This window comes from Musa acuminata, chromosome BXJ2-11 (assembly GCF_036884655.1).
Source record: "Musa acuminata AAA Group cultivar baxijiao chromosome BXJ2-11, Cavendish_Baxijiao_AAA, whole genome shotgun sequence".
NCBI lineage: Eukaryota > Viridiplantae > Streptophyta > Magnoliopsida > Zingiberales > Musaceae > Musa > Musa acuminata.
The window spans coordinates 5,836,609-5,853,333 of record NC_088348.1 but is presented as its reverse complement, the minus strand read 5'-3'; the positions used below and the strand labels follow the sequence as shown (position 1 = coordinate 5,853,333).

The window sequence follows — 16,725 nt, the reverse complement described above, 5'->3', positions numbered from 1 at the left end:
ACCGACGAACTCCCTAGCGTCCTATGGTCACTGCGGACCACTCCCAAGACCGCGACTGGAGAGTCCTCGTACAGCCTGACGTTCGGAATCGAAGCTGTCTTGCCACCCTTCGGACAAGGAGCTATGACGAGGAAGTCTCGAACGAGGGACTTCGCGCCAGCCTCGACATGCTCGAGGAGCGACGCGTCGACGCACACCTGAAGGCCCTCTCTTGCAAGAGAGCCGTCGCGAGGGTCTACAACAGAAAGGTACGACCCCGGCCGATTAAGTTAGGCGACCTAGTCCTGCGAAAGACCGAGGTCAGCGACCCGACCCGAGCAAGGGGGAAGCTAGCCCCGAAATGGGAAGGACCTTATCGGGTCGTCGAGATAATCCGACCGGGCACATACCGACTCGCGAGATTGGACGGTTCTTCCCTGCCAAGAACCTGGAATGTCCAGAACCTTAAGAAATTCTTTGTTTAAAGCAAAGGAAGTCATACAACCGTAAGGAATTTGTTTAGGGAGTTTGCCGACCAGCGAAGTAAGGAGCCAAATGCGTGGAAAAAAGCCTTTTTCATTCATTTCAAAAAACAAGCTTACAGGACCTGACCCCCACTTACAAAATCAGGCTGAACGCCTTAGAAAACAAAAATACAAAACCCCTTTTTCATGAGGCATCCAGTCGGTCGTCGAAGGGGACCTCCTCGGGCATGTCTACCCTTTGATCCTCGGGGTAAGGAGTGAAGGGATCCTCCTCTACCTCGAGGCCGGGATGACGAGCGCGGAAACGGGACGTGGCAATCCGGTATCCATACTCAAAGGATACCTGCCCTGTCCGTGTTAGCCCAAGCTCGAATCCCTCGGACTTCTTATACGCCTCGAGGAGCTCCTTGTCCTTGACGGGTCGAAGGTGGGCCTCCTCCGCCAATGCTTCCGAGGCCGCTCTCGCTTCGGCCTTCGCCCCCTCCAGCTTCTTCCTAAGGGCGCTCGTCTCCGACTTCAACAGGCGGAGCTCGACCCGCTCCAACCTTATTGTTTTTTGGAGCTCCTCATTCGCTTTTTTCGAGGCCTCGAGCTCCGACGAGAGGCGAGCCACCTCCGCCTCAGACTTTGCTGCGCGCCTCTCGGCGGCTACACGACCTCCAGATCGGCCCCGGCACGGACCTCCTCGACCTGGCAGAGAGGAGAGCGACGCTGGAGGCGAGGAGGACGACCGGAAGAAAGACAGCGAGACCGGAAGGGAAAAAACTCAGCAGCGAAAGATGGAGGTGAAGTCAGGCGCCCGCTATTTAAAAGGGATGTCCCGCTAGAACCAGCGCCCATTCGCCTCCCGAGAATGGGCTGCAGCCCACTCGCGCACGCGCATAACCGTCGCGTCGCATCGGAAAATACAAGGCACTCCGCCTTAATGAAGGCCTGACGTGGCGACCCCGCCAAAATGGCAGCATCCGGACGCCTAGATCCCGACGCCCAAAGACGTGCGGCGGAAGCAATCAACTCCCCCTTAGGGGAGAAATTAAATACGGCAGCTCTTTGATCTCCGCCGTCGTCGAACGGAAGGGCACGCCACACCTGCACGGTCAGCCCGCCTGCGTTGTGCTCCTCGGTCCTCGGCTGCACGTCGCCCGAGACCACACCTGTGCGGCCAGCCCGCCTGCGTTGTGCTCCTCGGCCCTCGGCTGCACGTCGCCCGAGACCACACTCGCGCGGCCAGCCCGCCTGCGTTGTGCTCCTCGGCCCTCGACTGCACGTCGCCCAAGACCACACCTGCGCGGTCAACCCGCCTGTGTCGTGCTCCTCGGCCCTCATCGGCTCCATGACCCCCGATTCCAACTCCGCTCGGCCGGCCCACATGCGCCGCGCCCCTCGGATCCGCGTGGCCAGCCCACCAGAGGTCAGAAGCCATGCATCGGACCCCTGCATGCAAAAACCGACGCATAGCTCCTTTCGGGGGAGGGGAATATGATAGGGGTAAAAACATATTTGACGTAACACTCCGGATTTGACGTAATACATCACGACATCAGCCCCCCCTGGACGACACGCTGCTCCAGGGGGCGAGCATTAAACATCAAGATAATGTGCACCCTCACTCACCGTACCCAGACGACCTCATCGTCTGACCCCGCACGATCGGCCGAGGCAGGGGAAGGCGTCGACTGAGGCTCGCCATACCCTGCGATAGCTCGGCCTTCCACGCAACGCCCACGACGACGACAGGCGCCATCGGAGGTACGGTCCTGCCCCGGCAGGGTGGCACATCAGGTAACATCAAACTCACCTATAAATACTCCCGGGCTCCAAACGAACAAGGCAAGCAGACAGAAGCACTACTTCACCCAAAAACTCCTCTCCCAATCACTGACTTGATCGTCGGAGGGGTCGGGCCGAACCGCCGACCCGACCTGTGTGCAGGTACTCGACCGGAGCCGACCCAACCCGGCCTCGCGGAGCTTTCTAGCCAGACCGCCCGCAATCGGCCGCCACAAGGTCCCGAGAGGAGTCACGTCTGATCCCAGCCGTTCGGACCCCTGAACTAGCCGTGTCGACCCCAAGGTCACGGCTAAAAAAGTTACTTACCATAACACTACTTGTATGAAGATCAAGACCGGAAGAGATTTTTCACTTAGTCCCTCCAATGCTTAACCCGAGATATAAGAGTAGACATTAATAGTTTAAGAAAGTCACTTAGCTTTGTTTTATGTTTCTTTGTGCCTAGCACTAAGGCAACATTTTAAATGACAATGTATCCGAGAGAGAGAGAGAGAGAGAGTTCTGACCTATTGTTTATTTATCCGAATAGAGTTCATATATGACCTATTGTTTATATCAGAAGGCTCCACCGCTTCTGATATCTCCAAAGACCAGTTACTGACCTTTAAATAAGTAGAAAGATATGACAGATCCTATCTTATCAAATCAACAGTCCATTCTCTGAACAATCGTAGGCGAATAATATTATTTTTATTTAAAAAAAATCCATGTGTGCTCCAAAAACCAAGATAACAAGCAAGCAAGCTTTGATATTGCTCGAAAAGATCTCCAACAATTGCATGTGAACACAATTCTCTTTTTGTTAAATAGCCAAATGTACCTCAAATATCAAGGATGATTAGCAAGGCATGACACAAGAAATAGACATCTTTCAAATAAATTCCGTTTTGGATTTCTCATTTTCCATTTCTTCAGTGACTGTTTCCCGATATGTCGACAGGAGCAATTGTCATTACCACCATTAATCTCCATAAATCTTTACCAATGAGGTAACATCCAAGGCATATATATTCACCATAGCCGGTCTAGCATGATTGAGCAATGCCAAGGCCATTAGTTTGACCACGAAATCCATCTTCAGAAGAACAATAATTGTGCTTATTTGCCAGAGAGAATTGAATTGTTGCACTTGTCACTTTCATCGGTCCAAATACAAAAAAGCAACCATCTGCTTTTCAAAATAAGGAAATAAAAAAAATCATTAGACGAAGAATAATAGCAGAAGAACCAATTGAATTGAACAAATTGCTTCCTTGTGCAAAATGTAAATTTTAGAAGAACAGCGAAATAGGCTTTTAAAACAAAATCTTGCACATGAATGAATCAGTAATGGTTGTTTGTATGGATTATGAAATAATTAATATGTTCTTATAAAAGGTTAATGTGGAAAGTTTCATGAAACTAGAAGCTAAAGGGGCTTTTTATGAGGGGAACAATTAGTTATTGTCCGATGAAAGTTACAATGCTACCAAGTGGCCACATTTCAAATTCATGATTATTTGTAGGAACTTCCTGATAGATATCTTGCAGTCCGACAAGGTGGAAATAAAAAAGGTGCTAGCGATAACACAAATAGAAAGAACTATCAACACGGTGTATTTCATGATGATTATCACAATCAGAAAGAACTATCAAGATTTAACTTGCTGTCAGAAAGATAAATATTATCAACCAGTACACTAACATTTTCATGTTTCAAACAGTATCAACCACCTGCCACTCTATCTGGGCAGGTGTAGGAAGTTGGATGTTTCCCTCTCTATTATCTGCTGAGAGCTGTATACTGCTAACGAAGCCTTGGAGATGTTCAGTAGAGTGCACATTGAAGTTAATTCCATTGATGTGAAGCAGTTTATACTGAACAAGGAAATCCTTTGGAGCATTGCACAAAGAAATATATATTGTGTTTTTTTTTTTTTCCCCATTTTGGAGCATTTTGATGATATTTTTTTTACTTTCTATTTAACCTATGTCTATGGAGAAGCAAACAAGGCTGCAAATTGGGCAGCAAATTTTGCCGGGAGCCATGAGAGACTAAGATACACTGCTTATTCTCATGACTTTTATTAATTTTGAGGGCTGAACAGGAAGGCATTGTCATAACAGATGTATCTATCAGATGATATAGATTTATGGTTTTTGAACCAGAGAGAGAGAGAGAGAGAGAGAGATGGAGAGAGTATCAACTCTCAACCCCTCACTGGAATTAACATGCTGAAGATGATAAGGTAATCCATTAGTGAATCCTACTAGATGATTTCATTGGAAAATTAATGAAGCTGATAGACTGAATAAACACCAATAACCTTTACAAGAAGCTGGATATAATAAACTTGCTCAAAGCCTAAACTTTAGTTGCAAGATGTGCACGCAGAGGAAACTGTGTAAATTGTAGGTGACAAGAGTATGATATTTTCTCGTACAATTAATCAACTAAACCCTTGTCATTGAACAGTCTATCAAATCAAGGAATTTAAGGAACATAAGAGGCTTTTATGTTGACACTAACGAGCATGTTGACAGATCAATAACAAGATAGGGATAAGCCTCTCATAAACATCAACTCTTTCTTTCACTAAATCTGTCAATCTTTGCAATTAAACTTCATTAGTAAACGAATTAAATCTAATATTGGAGAGAAAAAAAAAAAAAAAAGGAAAGAGAGGAACCTGAGTCAACAAGCACACTGTTCTCAAGCAGGAGGAGAGAACAAAGATAACTCCTCCAACCTCCTCGAAGCCCGGTGATACTCTACTGTCGTGATCAACGATTCCATCCTCCTCAATATCTCCTGATTCCGAGACTCCATTCCGACCGCCGTGAGCTCCTCCTCCATCGACCGGAAATCCGCCAGCGCCGACCCCTCCGCAGCCTCCTCGTTCCCCGCGGCCGTCGCCTCCTCGTTCCCCACCGCCGCCGCCGCCGCCTCCGACATGCGAGCGGCCAGCGACTCATCCATCCGGCAAATCGAATTCGCTACGTGCCTCGACGGGCGCACCCTTCTCCTCCTCCCCCAGCGGGTTCCGATGGCGCCGCCGTCGCCGCGGCAGCGTAGCGCCTCACAGCACCGCCGTTCCCCCACGCTCCGCCGCGCCCAACGGACCCGATTCACAGGGCGAAGCCACCGGAGGCTGGCACGGGAGCCAGCGGCGTCCGCGTCCTCGAAGCGACGGTGCACGCCGCCGAGGGTCTCGATGTCATCGTCGACGGTCCCGAGCATGTTGGCCGGCCCTGATACGACAGCTTGGCGTTACTTCTGTTTGCCCTCTCCGTCTCTCTCTCTCTCTCTCTCTCTCTCTCTCTGTTTCTCCTCTAGAACTCGGATATCGCGTCAATATATATATATATATATATATATATATATATATATATATATATATATATATATATATATATATATATATATATATATATATATATATATATAAAATATATATATATAATTTGATATCGAATAGGGTTGTGAGACGGAGTGGGTTTTGGTTTGTGATTCTTTTTCTTTTCTGTTTATAATTTGCGGCCGTGCGTTTCAGATATTACGACTGATACCTTTTATTATTGGTAATTTTTATATGGAGGAGAATTCCAAAATAAACTCCTTGGTTTTCCTTTTTTGACCAATATCCTATCCTAGTCTTGTTTCCATCTCCGGAGTTCTCCATCTGTCTAATTTTGCATCCCCAACAACCAAGGGATGTTTGATTCTTCAAGTGAATCCCATGAAAAAACACTCGATTTTTATACATGGCTTTTGATTTTTCTGCATCGCACCCCCTTTTATCTTTATTCTTGTATAATGATTTTTTTTCTGAAATGACCAGAATACCATCGCGAATGGAGAAATATGGCTCACGGCAATGAAACAATACACAGATGCAGTGTATCAGAGGTATGATCTATCTGATGATTGATGACACCACCTGCGCATCCTCATGTATGCAACCTGAGATGGGCCGGTCACTTCCAACCCTGGGGTTTGCTGTTAAAAATCTAAGGTAGCTCGTTCACAAAAGCACAATTCATTTGTCCTGACATATTTAACGTTTCGATATCAGCGACTACTAAAAGAAACTTACAAGGACGGTGAGGTACATCATAGATCATGAGATGACACTGTGATTTCGAGGACCCTTCAAACAGGAAAGAAGTTGGTCCATAAAGTCCCTAAACCAGCGATTACTGCACCAGCAAGAAGTGACAGACTACCTTCTTATCGGAGGCACCGGACCTCTGCCAGCGGGAGCACCAGCACGGCCAGCAGCTTGTGCCTGAAATGGAAGCCACCATATATAATAAATACTCTGTTGTGGTTTCATGAAGCAGTTAATGGGAAAGCAATGCCTGGATTCCTAAAGCGTTGCATTCATAAGCATGCACATGAGCAGCCATTACAGGATCAAGTAATTAAGGTTTCTTGCGATACAAACATGGATATAAAGGAGGTAATATGTCTTGGCACACAAATGCAATGGAAACGATATTATAAAAATCAATATGCACTTAACATGATAAAAGTTCCCAACAATTAAGAAATGAAATATCACAAATAAGATGAAAGTCAATAGGAGTTAATACAGCTGAAACACAACGGAAATAACAAGAATAGCATAACGAAAAAGAAGTGCAAGTCAGAGGCAAAGCAGGTAATCACAGTGTCACAGAGGTGGAAAAACTGAGAAACAGGCAATGCCAGAGTTGGCTAAGAAAAAAAGGGAAAGAGATACATGGTGGCAACAAAAAACAATGAAGCAAAATTAGCGGTAAGCAAACATGAAGTTTCAACAGACAGCAACAACAACTAGAGGTCGAGAATGGAGAACAGAAAGCAAAGATAATATTAACACTGATGACAAGAGATCAAACCGGCAACAATATTTTTGATAACACATGGGCAAGAGAGAGGCAGGAAGACAGGCTCAAGAACATATACTTCCCTCTTTGTTCTTGTGTTTTTTTTTTCATTATTAACACTGTCTTGTTCTCGTTCCAAATTATTTATTCTTCTCAAGAAAGCACATCTTATAAACACGTGATTAACCAATCAAGATTCTTGGTGTACCACTAATACATACAAATTATAGAAAATTAAATAAGAACAGACTAACAAAAGATCATATATGATAAATTACAACTACAGTTAGTAGGTTATTTTTCATGAACGGATGGTTAGATGATGATTGATGATACTCCAATAATAACTACTTCATAAGTTTATATATTTTTCTACCAGATAAGGCATTTTGTTGCTTTGTTAATGTTGCATTATAAGAATTCAGCATTCAAAATACCCTCTATTATTATCAGTCTTAAATTTATCCTCAAATGTAAAATGATGGCTTGTTGCAACCTACTTGATATTTTAGACATTAGAAAATGTGATGCAATTTACACTTTCTATGTGGTTAATCATGAAAAAAAAATCTTTAGAATTATCATGCTTGATTGAGAACAGGCCTTGGTACAAGGTTGCCCCTTTGCATCTTGGAGCAATCTGGAGACTAGGGTTCGAGTCATACAAGTAGCCTCTCTATATTTAGAGGTAAGGCTGCATACATTGACGCTCGCTCTCCATACCCCGCATTAGTGGGAACCTCGTATGCTAGTACACCCTTCAAAATTATTATGCTTCTTCACCTTTTAAATGAAAACAATGTTACAAACATCCTGCATTTACTAATAAAAAGGATGAGAACAGTGGAGAGCGACAGCACCATGTGAAAGTAGGCCAAATTGCACGTTACAAATTAGTCAAATCCAAAATGTTCTTTTCATCTTCTCCCAGGTTGCTAAACTATCTACTAAAAAAATCCAAGAAAAAAATGTAACGCTTACTATCCTAAAAGTGGCATTGATCATAGAATTTTCAAGATCATAAAAAATTATTGTGCCATGTTGTCACGGACAAAATTGTAAACAGGGTGTTCGATGTAATGCTCGTATATATCAGTGTCTTTCAATTTTGTGTATGCTTTGCACAACATGTAGAGGGCTCACAATAGGTTTAGCAACCCCATTTTGGTTGACTTTTGTAGTCGTTTTAGGTTTGTAAATGCAAATTGTGTACAGCCGTCGTGCAGAGGCAAAACTGCCAAAAAACAAACCATTTAGACAGTCATTTGGGAGTTTTCTAGCTCCATAGAGTGGTGCAGAGTGTTAGCCAGCATAGCACCGAGGGTGGCACATGACTAGATAGGCCTTTTAGATAGTATCTAGAGCTGGTTCGTTGTCTTGTTCCGTAGCAATATCATATGGGCACTTGTGGAGACTTCTGGTCACGACGAACCACCCTGGACCCTTTGTCGCACAACCGTTCAGAGCTTGTAAAGTCTATGTTTATAATTTGCATTGCCAATCAAGTGTTTACCGAAATGACTGCTTGTGGATCTTGAGTTAAAACGTTTTCTCTAACCCGTCTTCTCTTTTGTAGGTCCTTAAGAGACCACAACAGGTTTCGGGGAAGCTAACCCTTTGCGGACGAATTAGATAGTATCTAGAGCTGGTTCGTTGTCTTGTTCCGTAGCAATATCATATGGGCACTTGTGGAGACTTCTGGTCACGACGAACCACCCTGGACCCTTTGTCGCACAACCGTTCAGAGCTTGTAAAGTCTATGTTTATAATTTGCATTGCCAATCAAGTGTTTACCGAAATGACTGCTTGTGGATCTTGAGTTAAAACGTTTTCTCTAACCCGTCTTCTCTTTTGTAGGTCCTTAAGAGACCACAACAGGTTTCGGGGAAGCTAACCCTTTGCGGACGAACACGAAAGGGTGTCGCACGACTTAGGTACAACCAGCTAAGTCCATGAAAAATGGTATCAGAGCAGGACAAGCACACTTAGAAACACTGTGCATGCAAACGCGGTGGACCTAACAGGGCTGCGTTGAGGGCAACCAGCATGCGTGACTGTTTGAGGAAAATGGGCATTGAGACATAGGGAACGAAGTCGCTCAGAGGAGCGAGCATCCGAGATTGGCATTCAAAGGAATGACTAACCCTTTCTGCAAGAGGCACCACGAGAACAAGCAGGGAAGAACGTGTAGCACACGTAAGTTGAGATGGTTGAGTTCAAGCTATGACTTGACATTGACAACCAAACTTGACGGTACTCAAGGCAAGCGAGACGCTTAACAAAGGATGAGACCGTGCAAGGTGGGATGGGTTGCTCAACGATTGAAAGAGTTGTACAAAGCTCGCAAAGGTGAGGAAAATTGCTAACTCAAAGAATTCGATACTCATGCGAGGGCTTATGTGCGGACGATGGACTGTCCATGGCTATCCAAAGGTGACCGAAACTTGGTGCCATGAAGCATTAAAATTTTATCTTCGGCATGGGAATGATACGTCCGTAAGAGGCTAAAATGTACAGTAAGTTCAGCATGTTGCTAAGCCTTGAGGAGTATAGCGGGGGTTGTATTAGCAACGGGTCGTAATCTAGCAAGTGCGTTTGCGGGGACAAAACAATGTACAATTCGTTTAGCAAGGCAGAGTAGTCCAAAGAGATGGTGATCTTTGAAACTTCCAAAGAGAAGGATGCAAAGAAAAACGTTGCTCTAACGGGACAGATATCCAAGAGAGATAAGTCCCGGTTCTCCAGAGGGAGAATTATGTGAACAGATCGCACATGTTGAGGAGAGGTACCTCAAGACAATAACTCCACAAAACTCGACGAACCGAGAGAGCGACGAGGAGTCATCACATGATCTCGCACGAGATAATACGTTGGTGGATGCATTGCGAGATCAAGTGAGGGTGAGACCTAAGGCAACAACAAACATAGGTATGCTTGGAGTCGATATGGTGATCAAACTCAACGGAGGGCTAACTTGTGGAATGATAGACGCGAGACCACCAACAACTCAATGCAAATCGAGCAGTGATTTAAAAAGCGTTAGGCGCTAAAAGGAGCCAAGGTTCCAAATCGCCAGAAGCGCTAAGCGCTCGCTCGAGCGAAGCGAGACGCTAAAATATAAAAATATATTATATAATTAATAAATATAATTATTTAAATAAAAAAATGATAATTAAGAAAATCTTAAGTATAAAGTCATAATATCACATTAACAAAAGTCTCAAAATTCAAAATAATAAATAAAGTTAGCAATATTAAAATTAAAATAATATATTATTAATCTAATAAATAAAAAATTATGTTAACAGTACATTGTTATTGTTAACAATATACTGAGTCGAGTGTGAGAAGAGAAGATACCGAGGCTATTGACTGAGAACAGAGGCTGCTGACTGAGAGCAGTAGCAGCGGTGAGCAATGACAGTGGCAGTGACAAGCAACGACAATGGCAGCGACAACGACAGCGGAGATAGGCAAAGCGGAGAGCAACGACAGCGAAGCGTAGTGACAACGACAGTAGAAAAAAAATATCGGTGGCGGAAGTCGGGTTAGGGTTGGGGAAGTCGCGAGGGGCAATAAAGAGAGGCTGATATCGGTGCTTTAGTTGGTTCGATTGAACCAACTAATGCAAATGCGATTGAACCAGACCTAACATGCTGGTTCGGTCGCCTGATTTAACCTAGGCACTCGCTCGAGCCCAGAATCGATCACCTGATTTAACTTGGGCGCTCTCCCGAAGCGCCCGGTGTCTGGGCTCAAGCGAGCGCCCAGGCAGCGCCTCTTTGAAGCGTGCCACCTGGATAGTAAACGAGGCGCTCGGACCTCGCCTCACCTCGCCCGAGCACCTTTTGAAATCACTATCAAGGAGCAGAGCAACTTGGGTGATATTTGGTGAAGTGCCCAAGCCACATGAAGGGAGTCAATATAGAAGACGAAAAATGGAGCGGAGGCACAAAGCTTTTCTTGGACAGAGGTCAAGGACATAAACTCTTGCAAAGGCAAGAGCGAAGCTCATATCATTCCATGGGTCTCTCATTCTGATGGAGCAGACTCATCTAGCATGGTGCCAAATTGAAGAGAGCTTGAGGCACATGCACCTTATCTCGACGAAACATTTGAGTGAAGAACTAAGGCGACTCAACTTGCGAAGGCGAAGTTGGGGTCAAAAGGTCTTGGTACGAGACAAAAGGACGAAGAGACGGGTACTCTTGAAGAATATGTTGCAATGTTACCATTCGAGTTACAACGAAGGAAGCGATGCACAGCGAAGATTGTGCTGGGGAGTAGAGGCCCAGGATCCAAATAAAGTGTACCAATTTCAACGAAGTCAATGGACTTCTAGAGCTTCTTGGTGACAAACTATCCTAGAGCTATGCTTTTCAGGGTGTGACCCGAGTGCGGGTGGACAAAAATTGATTGCCAAAGGAGCGAACACAATCAGAGATGGTGAAAGCCCTACGATATATTGGCAGAGGCTACACATGGAGAGATCATAGTCCGAGTTCATTCCATAAAGATCATAATGCAATAGAGATATCAAAAGGAGGCAACATAGTGCAACAGATTGTGGTGGAATAGTTCGAGGAAATGCAGCACACCTAAGACAAGTCCTACGAGGGACTTGATCATACGAAGTATGATCGAGAGCTATTGGAAGCTCCACTTTGGTGAACAACACGACGACAAGAAGCACTATGAATTTAAGGAGTGAATGCCATGATATCGTAGATGTGGGTCTTCGGGGCATATATCCAATTTCGCATCGGATGAAAGCCTTGGTCATTAGTATATGGAGGTTGTATACCACTAAGGAAGAATTCCAAGTGCCAGTACCAACGAGTCCCATGGGTGGAGCTTAATTATATAGAGGTATGATCGAAACAACTAGAGAGCTCCAGAGCTCATATTTGCTTTAAGAGAGCCTAACAAGTTAGAGGACAAGGCCGAGTAAGAAAATATTACTCTACCAAAAAAAAGCAAAGGAGAACAGAATCGACGTGAACCGTGCAACATGATGGCGGAGGTCATGCATGGAAGTTGCAATCTGTCTTTCCATCGACTAAGAGGAACTTCTCGGAGAACACAAAGGTGTTGAAGCATGTGATTGAAAGGGACGAGGAAACGACGATAGATCCAAAGGGGCTTAGCTACCCAAAACCAAGTGTCGATTAGAATAGAGGTGGACTCGAAGGAGTGCCATAGTGATGTCGAAGTCGATCTATCGATCACGAAGAAAGGGACACAAATGCGAGACAACGAAAAATAGGGCCATGGGTATGGCAACGCCATGGTACCGCAAATGTGAGATTTTCGTGGAGTCATCGATCCCTTGCTCATATGGAGGGAGAGCGCTTGGTCGTGAAAGGGACCGAGGATGTGAAGAATGCAAAGGCAAACTCCAAGAACGAAGACAAGACTGAAGGGCAGAGGCCAGGGAACTTCGTAATACCAGTGTCAACGGGCTTCTCATCAAAATATCCAAAAGTAAAGAATTTTGGGTCAATACAAAAGTGCTCGACCAAGGAACGAAATAAGCAATACGTGGTATTGTATATTTTCTACTCAGAGGAGTATGCGACAAAAATGATGAAGATGATGCAATCCTAGAGGCGACCAAAACTATTGAAGACTTGCTCCAAGTTAAGACAAACTTTTGCTCTTTTCGGGCAAAACTTCAAGTTCGATGACAACGAGAAGGCGAATCATAGTAGCTAACTCAACATAAGGAGTGCAAACACTTTAGATGCTTCGAAAGTATGAGCAAAAAGCAGGCAAAGGCTAGTAACCGGCTCGATGCATGGAGTACAACTCTCGATGAGGCAGACGAAATCAATTAACCTTTATATTCTCAATCCTTAAGAGAATGAGTGAAACCGAGTACCCCAGTTTCTTATTTATCCAACATAAGAGCTCTACACGTGTTCAAAGACCCTTCAAAGAAAGTGAAAGACAACAGTTATCAAATCCTCACCAATGGTGATCGATGCTATCAAAGTTGACTGTCCGCTTCATTTCCCAACAGAACACCAATCGAAAGTGGAAGTGGTGCGAACCTACTTGGAAGCGACAACTAAGTGGAAGAGGAATCAATGAGCAAATTTTGTGAAATAAATATATAAAAAATTTTAAAATCTGTGAGGCGATGCTCGTTAAAGCTCCAATAAGCATCCACCAAATTTAAGTAGCATGAGACGTTTAAGAGACTAGCGCATAACAAGGACGATGTTTTCCTTTATCTGAAGCATCCATAAAAACCAACAAAGATTAGCATAACTCAACTGACCCTATATCAAAGTCAGAGTCATTGGCGAGTTGAAGTAGTATGGCGGATCAAAATTTGACTACTCAACAACAACGACAAAGAGCAGCTGGGAGCCAAGAGGCACATTACAATTGGAGCAGAAGATTGAAGATTCAGTAAAGGCACGAAGATGCAACATCAGCAAAGGCTTCGACGAGGACGTCAAAGGAATAAATGGAGAAGAATGTCACAAAGTTGTAAATAGGATGTTCGATGTAATGCTCATATATGTTCGTGGCTTTCGATTTTGTTTATGCTATGCATAGCATGTAGAGGGCTTACGATAGGTTTGACAACCCCATTTTGGTTGGCTTTTGTGGTCATTTCAGATTTGTAAATGCAAGTTGTGTACAATCATCGCGCAAAGGCAAAACTACCTAGAAACAAGCCATTCATACAACTATTTTGAGAGTTTTCTAGCTCCGCAAAGTGGTACGAAGTGCTAACCAACATAGCACCCAGAAGCTCCCCGAGTGGCACATGGTTGGATAGGCCTTTAGGGTAGTGTCTAGGGCTGATTTGCTGCCTTGTTCCGCAGTAGTGTCATGTGGGCACTTGTGGAGACTTTTGACGACGACGAACCACCTTGGACCCTTTATCGCATGACCGTTCAGAGCTTGAGAAGTCTATGTTTGTAATTTGTATTGTCTATCAAGTGTTTGCCGAAATGACTGCTCGTGGATCCTGAGTTAAATGCTTTTCTAACCCATCTTCTCTTTTGTAAATCCTTAAGGGACCATAAGAGATTTTATGAAGGCTGATCCTTTACAGACGAACACACAAGAATGTCGTACCACTTAAGCAAAACCAGCTAAATCCGTGACAATGTGACAATGTGACAATATTATATTGACTCGATATGTAAGCCATCTTACCCTATAGTATGATGATATGCTAGACCAAGCTAGTCACATGCCATGTAATGTTCCAAGTCTCAACCAATATAATTTGCTAGTACGTTGCAGGCATAGTGCAACAAAGTCTGCAATCATAATTGTGGAAGTTATGAAAAGTTTATTTCAGTCATGCTTATATTCTTGAGTCAAGGGTCTAATTGCAAAAATTTATATTTTTAATGTATACATCTATATATTAGAAGAAAAAAAAAATCAAAAAGGCAGGTACTTGTTTCCTAACTGATTGTATTTATGTTATCTGTCCTATAGCCAACCTCTATAAAAGCATGGCTATCAGTGCTAAGAGAAAAAAGAACTCCTCTAGTGCAAGTAAATCTAGCCTTTTCTCTTCAAATATTTCATCCTACTTCTATCCTTTGACTTTCCCTCAAAAGTATTCAACCTCTCGAGCTCTTCAAATCCTTATATATGTTCTTAAGTTTCGTGTTGCTTCTAACCTCTGTCTTCGTGGTTATGCTTTCCTCATCCTTCACTCCCTTCAATTTTGGTCTTTTTTTATTGCATCAATGTCGAATATCAGTTACAGGAAGGGTCAAGGTTAAGTCCAGGTAATCAGATTTAGGTGACAACTATAAGGAACTAGCAGATGCTTTTAATCCTTGCTTTTATCACACCAGCCAACATTCATAGCTTATCAAGGGGTCTATCAGTTCAACAAAGAAAATAGAGGAATTGGTTAGATGCAGTAAGTACCGAATAGCTCAACATGAGCAGAAAATTTAAAGGTAGCATGGACAAGCAGATTAACTAATAAAAACAACAATTATTCGAATAACAGTATGCAAAACAATACAGGAACAAAGATCCTGAACAGTAAAGACCAAAACTTAGCTAGCCAGCAGGATGGATAAATTATCTCACTCCAGTTCTATATGGACTCATACAAGTGTACAAACTATTCTACAATATGCTAGAAGATCTCTTTGCAGGATACTCACCCGAGCTCGCATAGCAACAGCACGACCGCGACCAACTCCAAGAGACGATCCCTTGCCCTTCACGAATCCAGCATTTTAATTAAGAAACAGAAGGGAAAAAACAAGTGCATACTGTTAGGCAACAAGAGTAAAAGAAGTTTATCTTACTCTGATTCTCGCATCCAAACGCTTAAACATTGGAGCATTTTTCAGCATATCAGGGATCACCATAAACCTACAATGACAACCAATATTTTGTTGGTGCCAAGGAAACTGCACTCAATGGACACACGGCATACAATAACAAACCGGGAACCATCAGTTTACCTGACTTTGCTGCCTCGGATGAAAACATGCTCCAGTTGCGACACTTTCCCATCCTAATCAAGAAGAAAATAACACAACCAAATAAGATACAAAGAATAAATCGACTGCTACCAGGTGTCGTTGGTAGACCAAAACCCTAATTTTCATTGGGTGAAAACGAAGAGGAGGGGGAAGGGAGACGGGGGAAGAAGCGGATGACCTTGGCGGTGTAGGTGATGTTCTCGAGCTGGCAGTTCCAGTTGTCCTCGCATTCGATCATGGAGCCACGGTAGAGCTCGCCGCTCTTGAGCTCCACCGTCACAACGTGTCCCGCCGCCTCATGCAGCAGCTTCACCGGTATTCCCAGGCTCCGGCTCATCTTCCCCTCTCCCTCCTCTCTCTCCGGCTTTCGCTTCTCTCCTCTCTCTCTCTACCTCTCCCTCTGCTCTGTCTCTCACCTCACTCGAACTCTCTCGTGCACGTCCCACCTAAACCCTAACCCAAAATGCCGGAGTTGCTGGGCGACGCAACCGGGTTGGCCATAAAAGGCCTTTTTGGGCCTAACCCATTAACTTACTCTAATTCTTTATTACTTTTGGAGATTTCTATTGATAATTTTCTTTTTTACTATTTTACAATAAGCTTACTATTCATAAGCCCCCTCGTCGCTACGGACAATCACTTACTATCGACAATCTCCTTAGAAAAAATAATAAAAATATTATTTTATTATTTACTTTATACAATCATCTAAAAATTAATAAAATCTTCAACTTATATTTAATTTTAACAAACTATTTCAACTCCTTCCATACAAATATTTTTCTTCCCATTATTTATTTATTTATTTATTTTTCTCCTCTTAATCCTCGAAGTATCTTTTATCATTGATACAAAATAACAAAAAAAAGATAGATACTCAATCGAAGGCGAAAAATATTTTTTTTTACGTTTGTTAGATCTATTTAATATTTTAGGATTTAGAATATCATATTACAAATCTGAAATATGATATTCCATGTGTTTTTGTAATAGCTTTTGGATGGATATCATATTTTGTACTTTTACATAAATGGATTTACGAAGTTTTCTCCAAGCATGTGGTTTTTGGGAGGAGATACATACAACCCCCTGTCCAAAATGTGGTTATCGGCGTTCGACAACTTTCTTGAGGGGAG

At 43.5% G+C, this 16,725-nt stretch overlaps 2 protein-coding genes across 2 annotated transcripts; both read right to left on the bottom strand.

The window, feature by feature from the left end:
- Window positions 1-2,984: 2,984 nt before the first annotated feature.
- On the bottom strand, window positions 2,985-5,578 carry LOC103970619 (uncharacterized). Its single transcript, XM_009384466.3, has 2 exons — window positions 4,925-5,578; window positions 2,985-3,423 (listed from the first exon to the last, which is right to left on the bottom strand). Exon 1 carries the CDS (start codon window positions 5,473-5,475, stop codon window positions 4,948-4,950), a length of 528 nt encoding a protein of 175 aa, XP_009382741.2. The 5' UTR covers window positions 5,476-5,578; the 3' UTR covers window positions 2,985-3,423; window positions 4,925-4,947.
- Window positions 5,579-6,190: 612 nt separating this feature from the next.
- Window positions 6,191-16,050, bottom strand: LOC103970618 (small nuclear ribonucleoprotein SmD3b). Its single transcript, XM_009384465.3, has 5 exons — window positions 15,768-16,050; window positions 15,569-15,621; window positions 15,410-15,476; window positions 15,263-15,319; window positions 6,191-6,523 (listed from the first exon to the last, which is right to left on the bottom strand). Exons 1-5 carry the CDS (start codon window positions 15,924-15,926, stop codon window positions 6,458-6,460), a joined length of 402 nt encoding a protein of 133 aa, XP_009382740.1. The 5' UTR covers window positions 15,927-16,050; the 3' UTR covers window positions 6,191-6,457.
- Window positions 16,051-16,725: the final 675 nt, after the last annotated feature.

What these genes read in the sequence shown, in the direction of transcription:
- LOC103970619 (XM_009384466.3), bottom strand. Translation starts at nt 5,475, where the DNA reads ATGCTCGGGACCGTCGACGATGACATCGAGACCCTCGGCGGCGTGCAC.
- LOC103970618 (XM_009384465.3), bottom strand. Translation starts at nt 15,926, where the DNA reads ATGAGCCGGAGCCTGGGAATACCGGTGAAGCTGCTGCATGAGGCGGCG. An exon ending in GTTTGGATGCGAGAATCAGA is followed by an intron (nt 15,320 to 15,409) that starts GTAAGATAAACT and finishes GGATTCGTGAAG; the next exon opens with GGCAAGGGATCGTCTCTTGG. An exon ending in CTGTTGCTATGCGAGCTCGG is followed by an intron (nt 6,524 to 15,262) that starts GTGAGTATCCTG and finishes CTTCCATTTCAG; the next exon opens with GCACAAGCTGCTGGCCGTGC.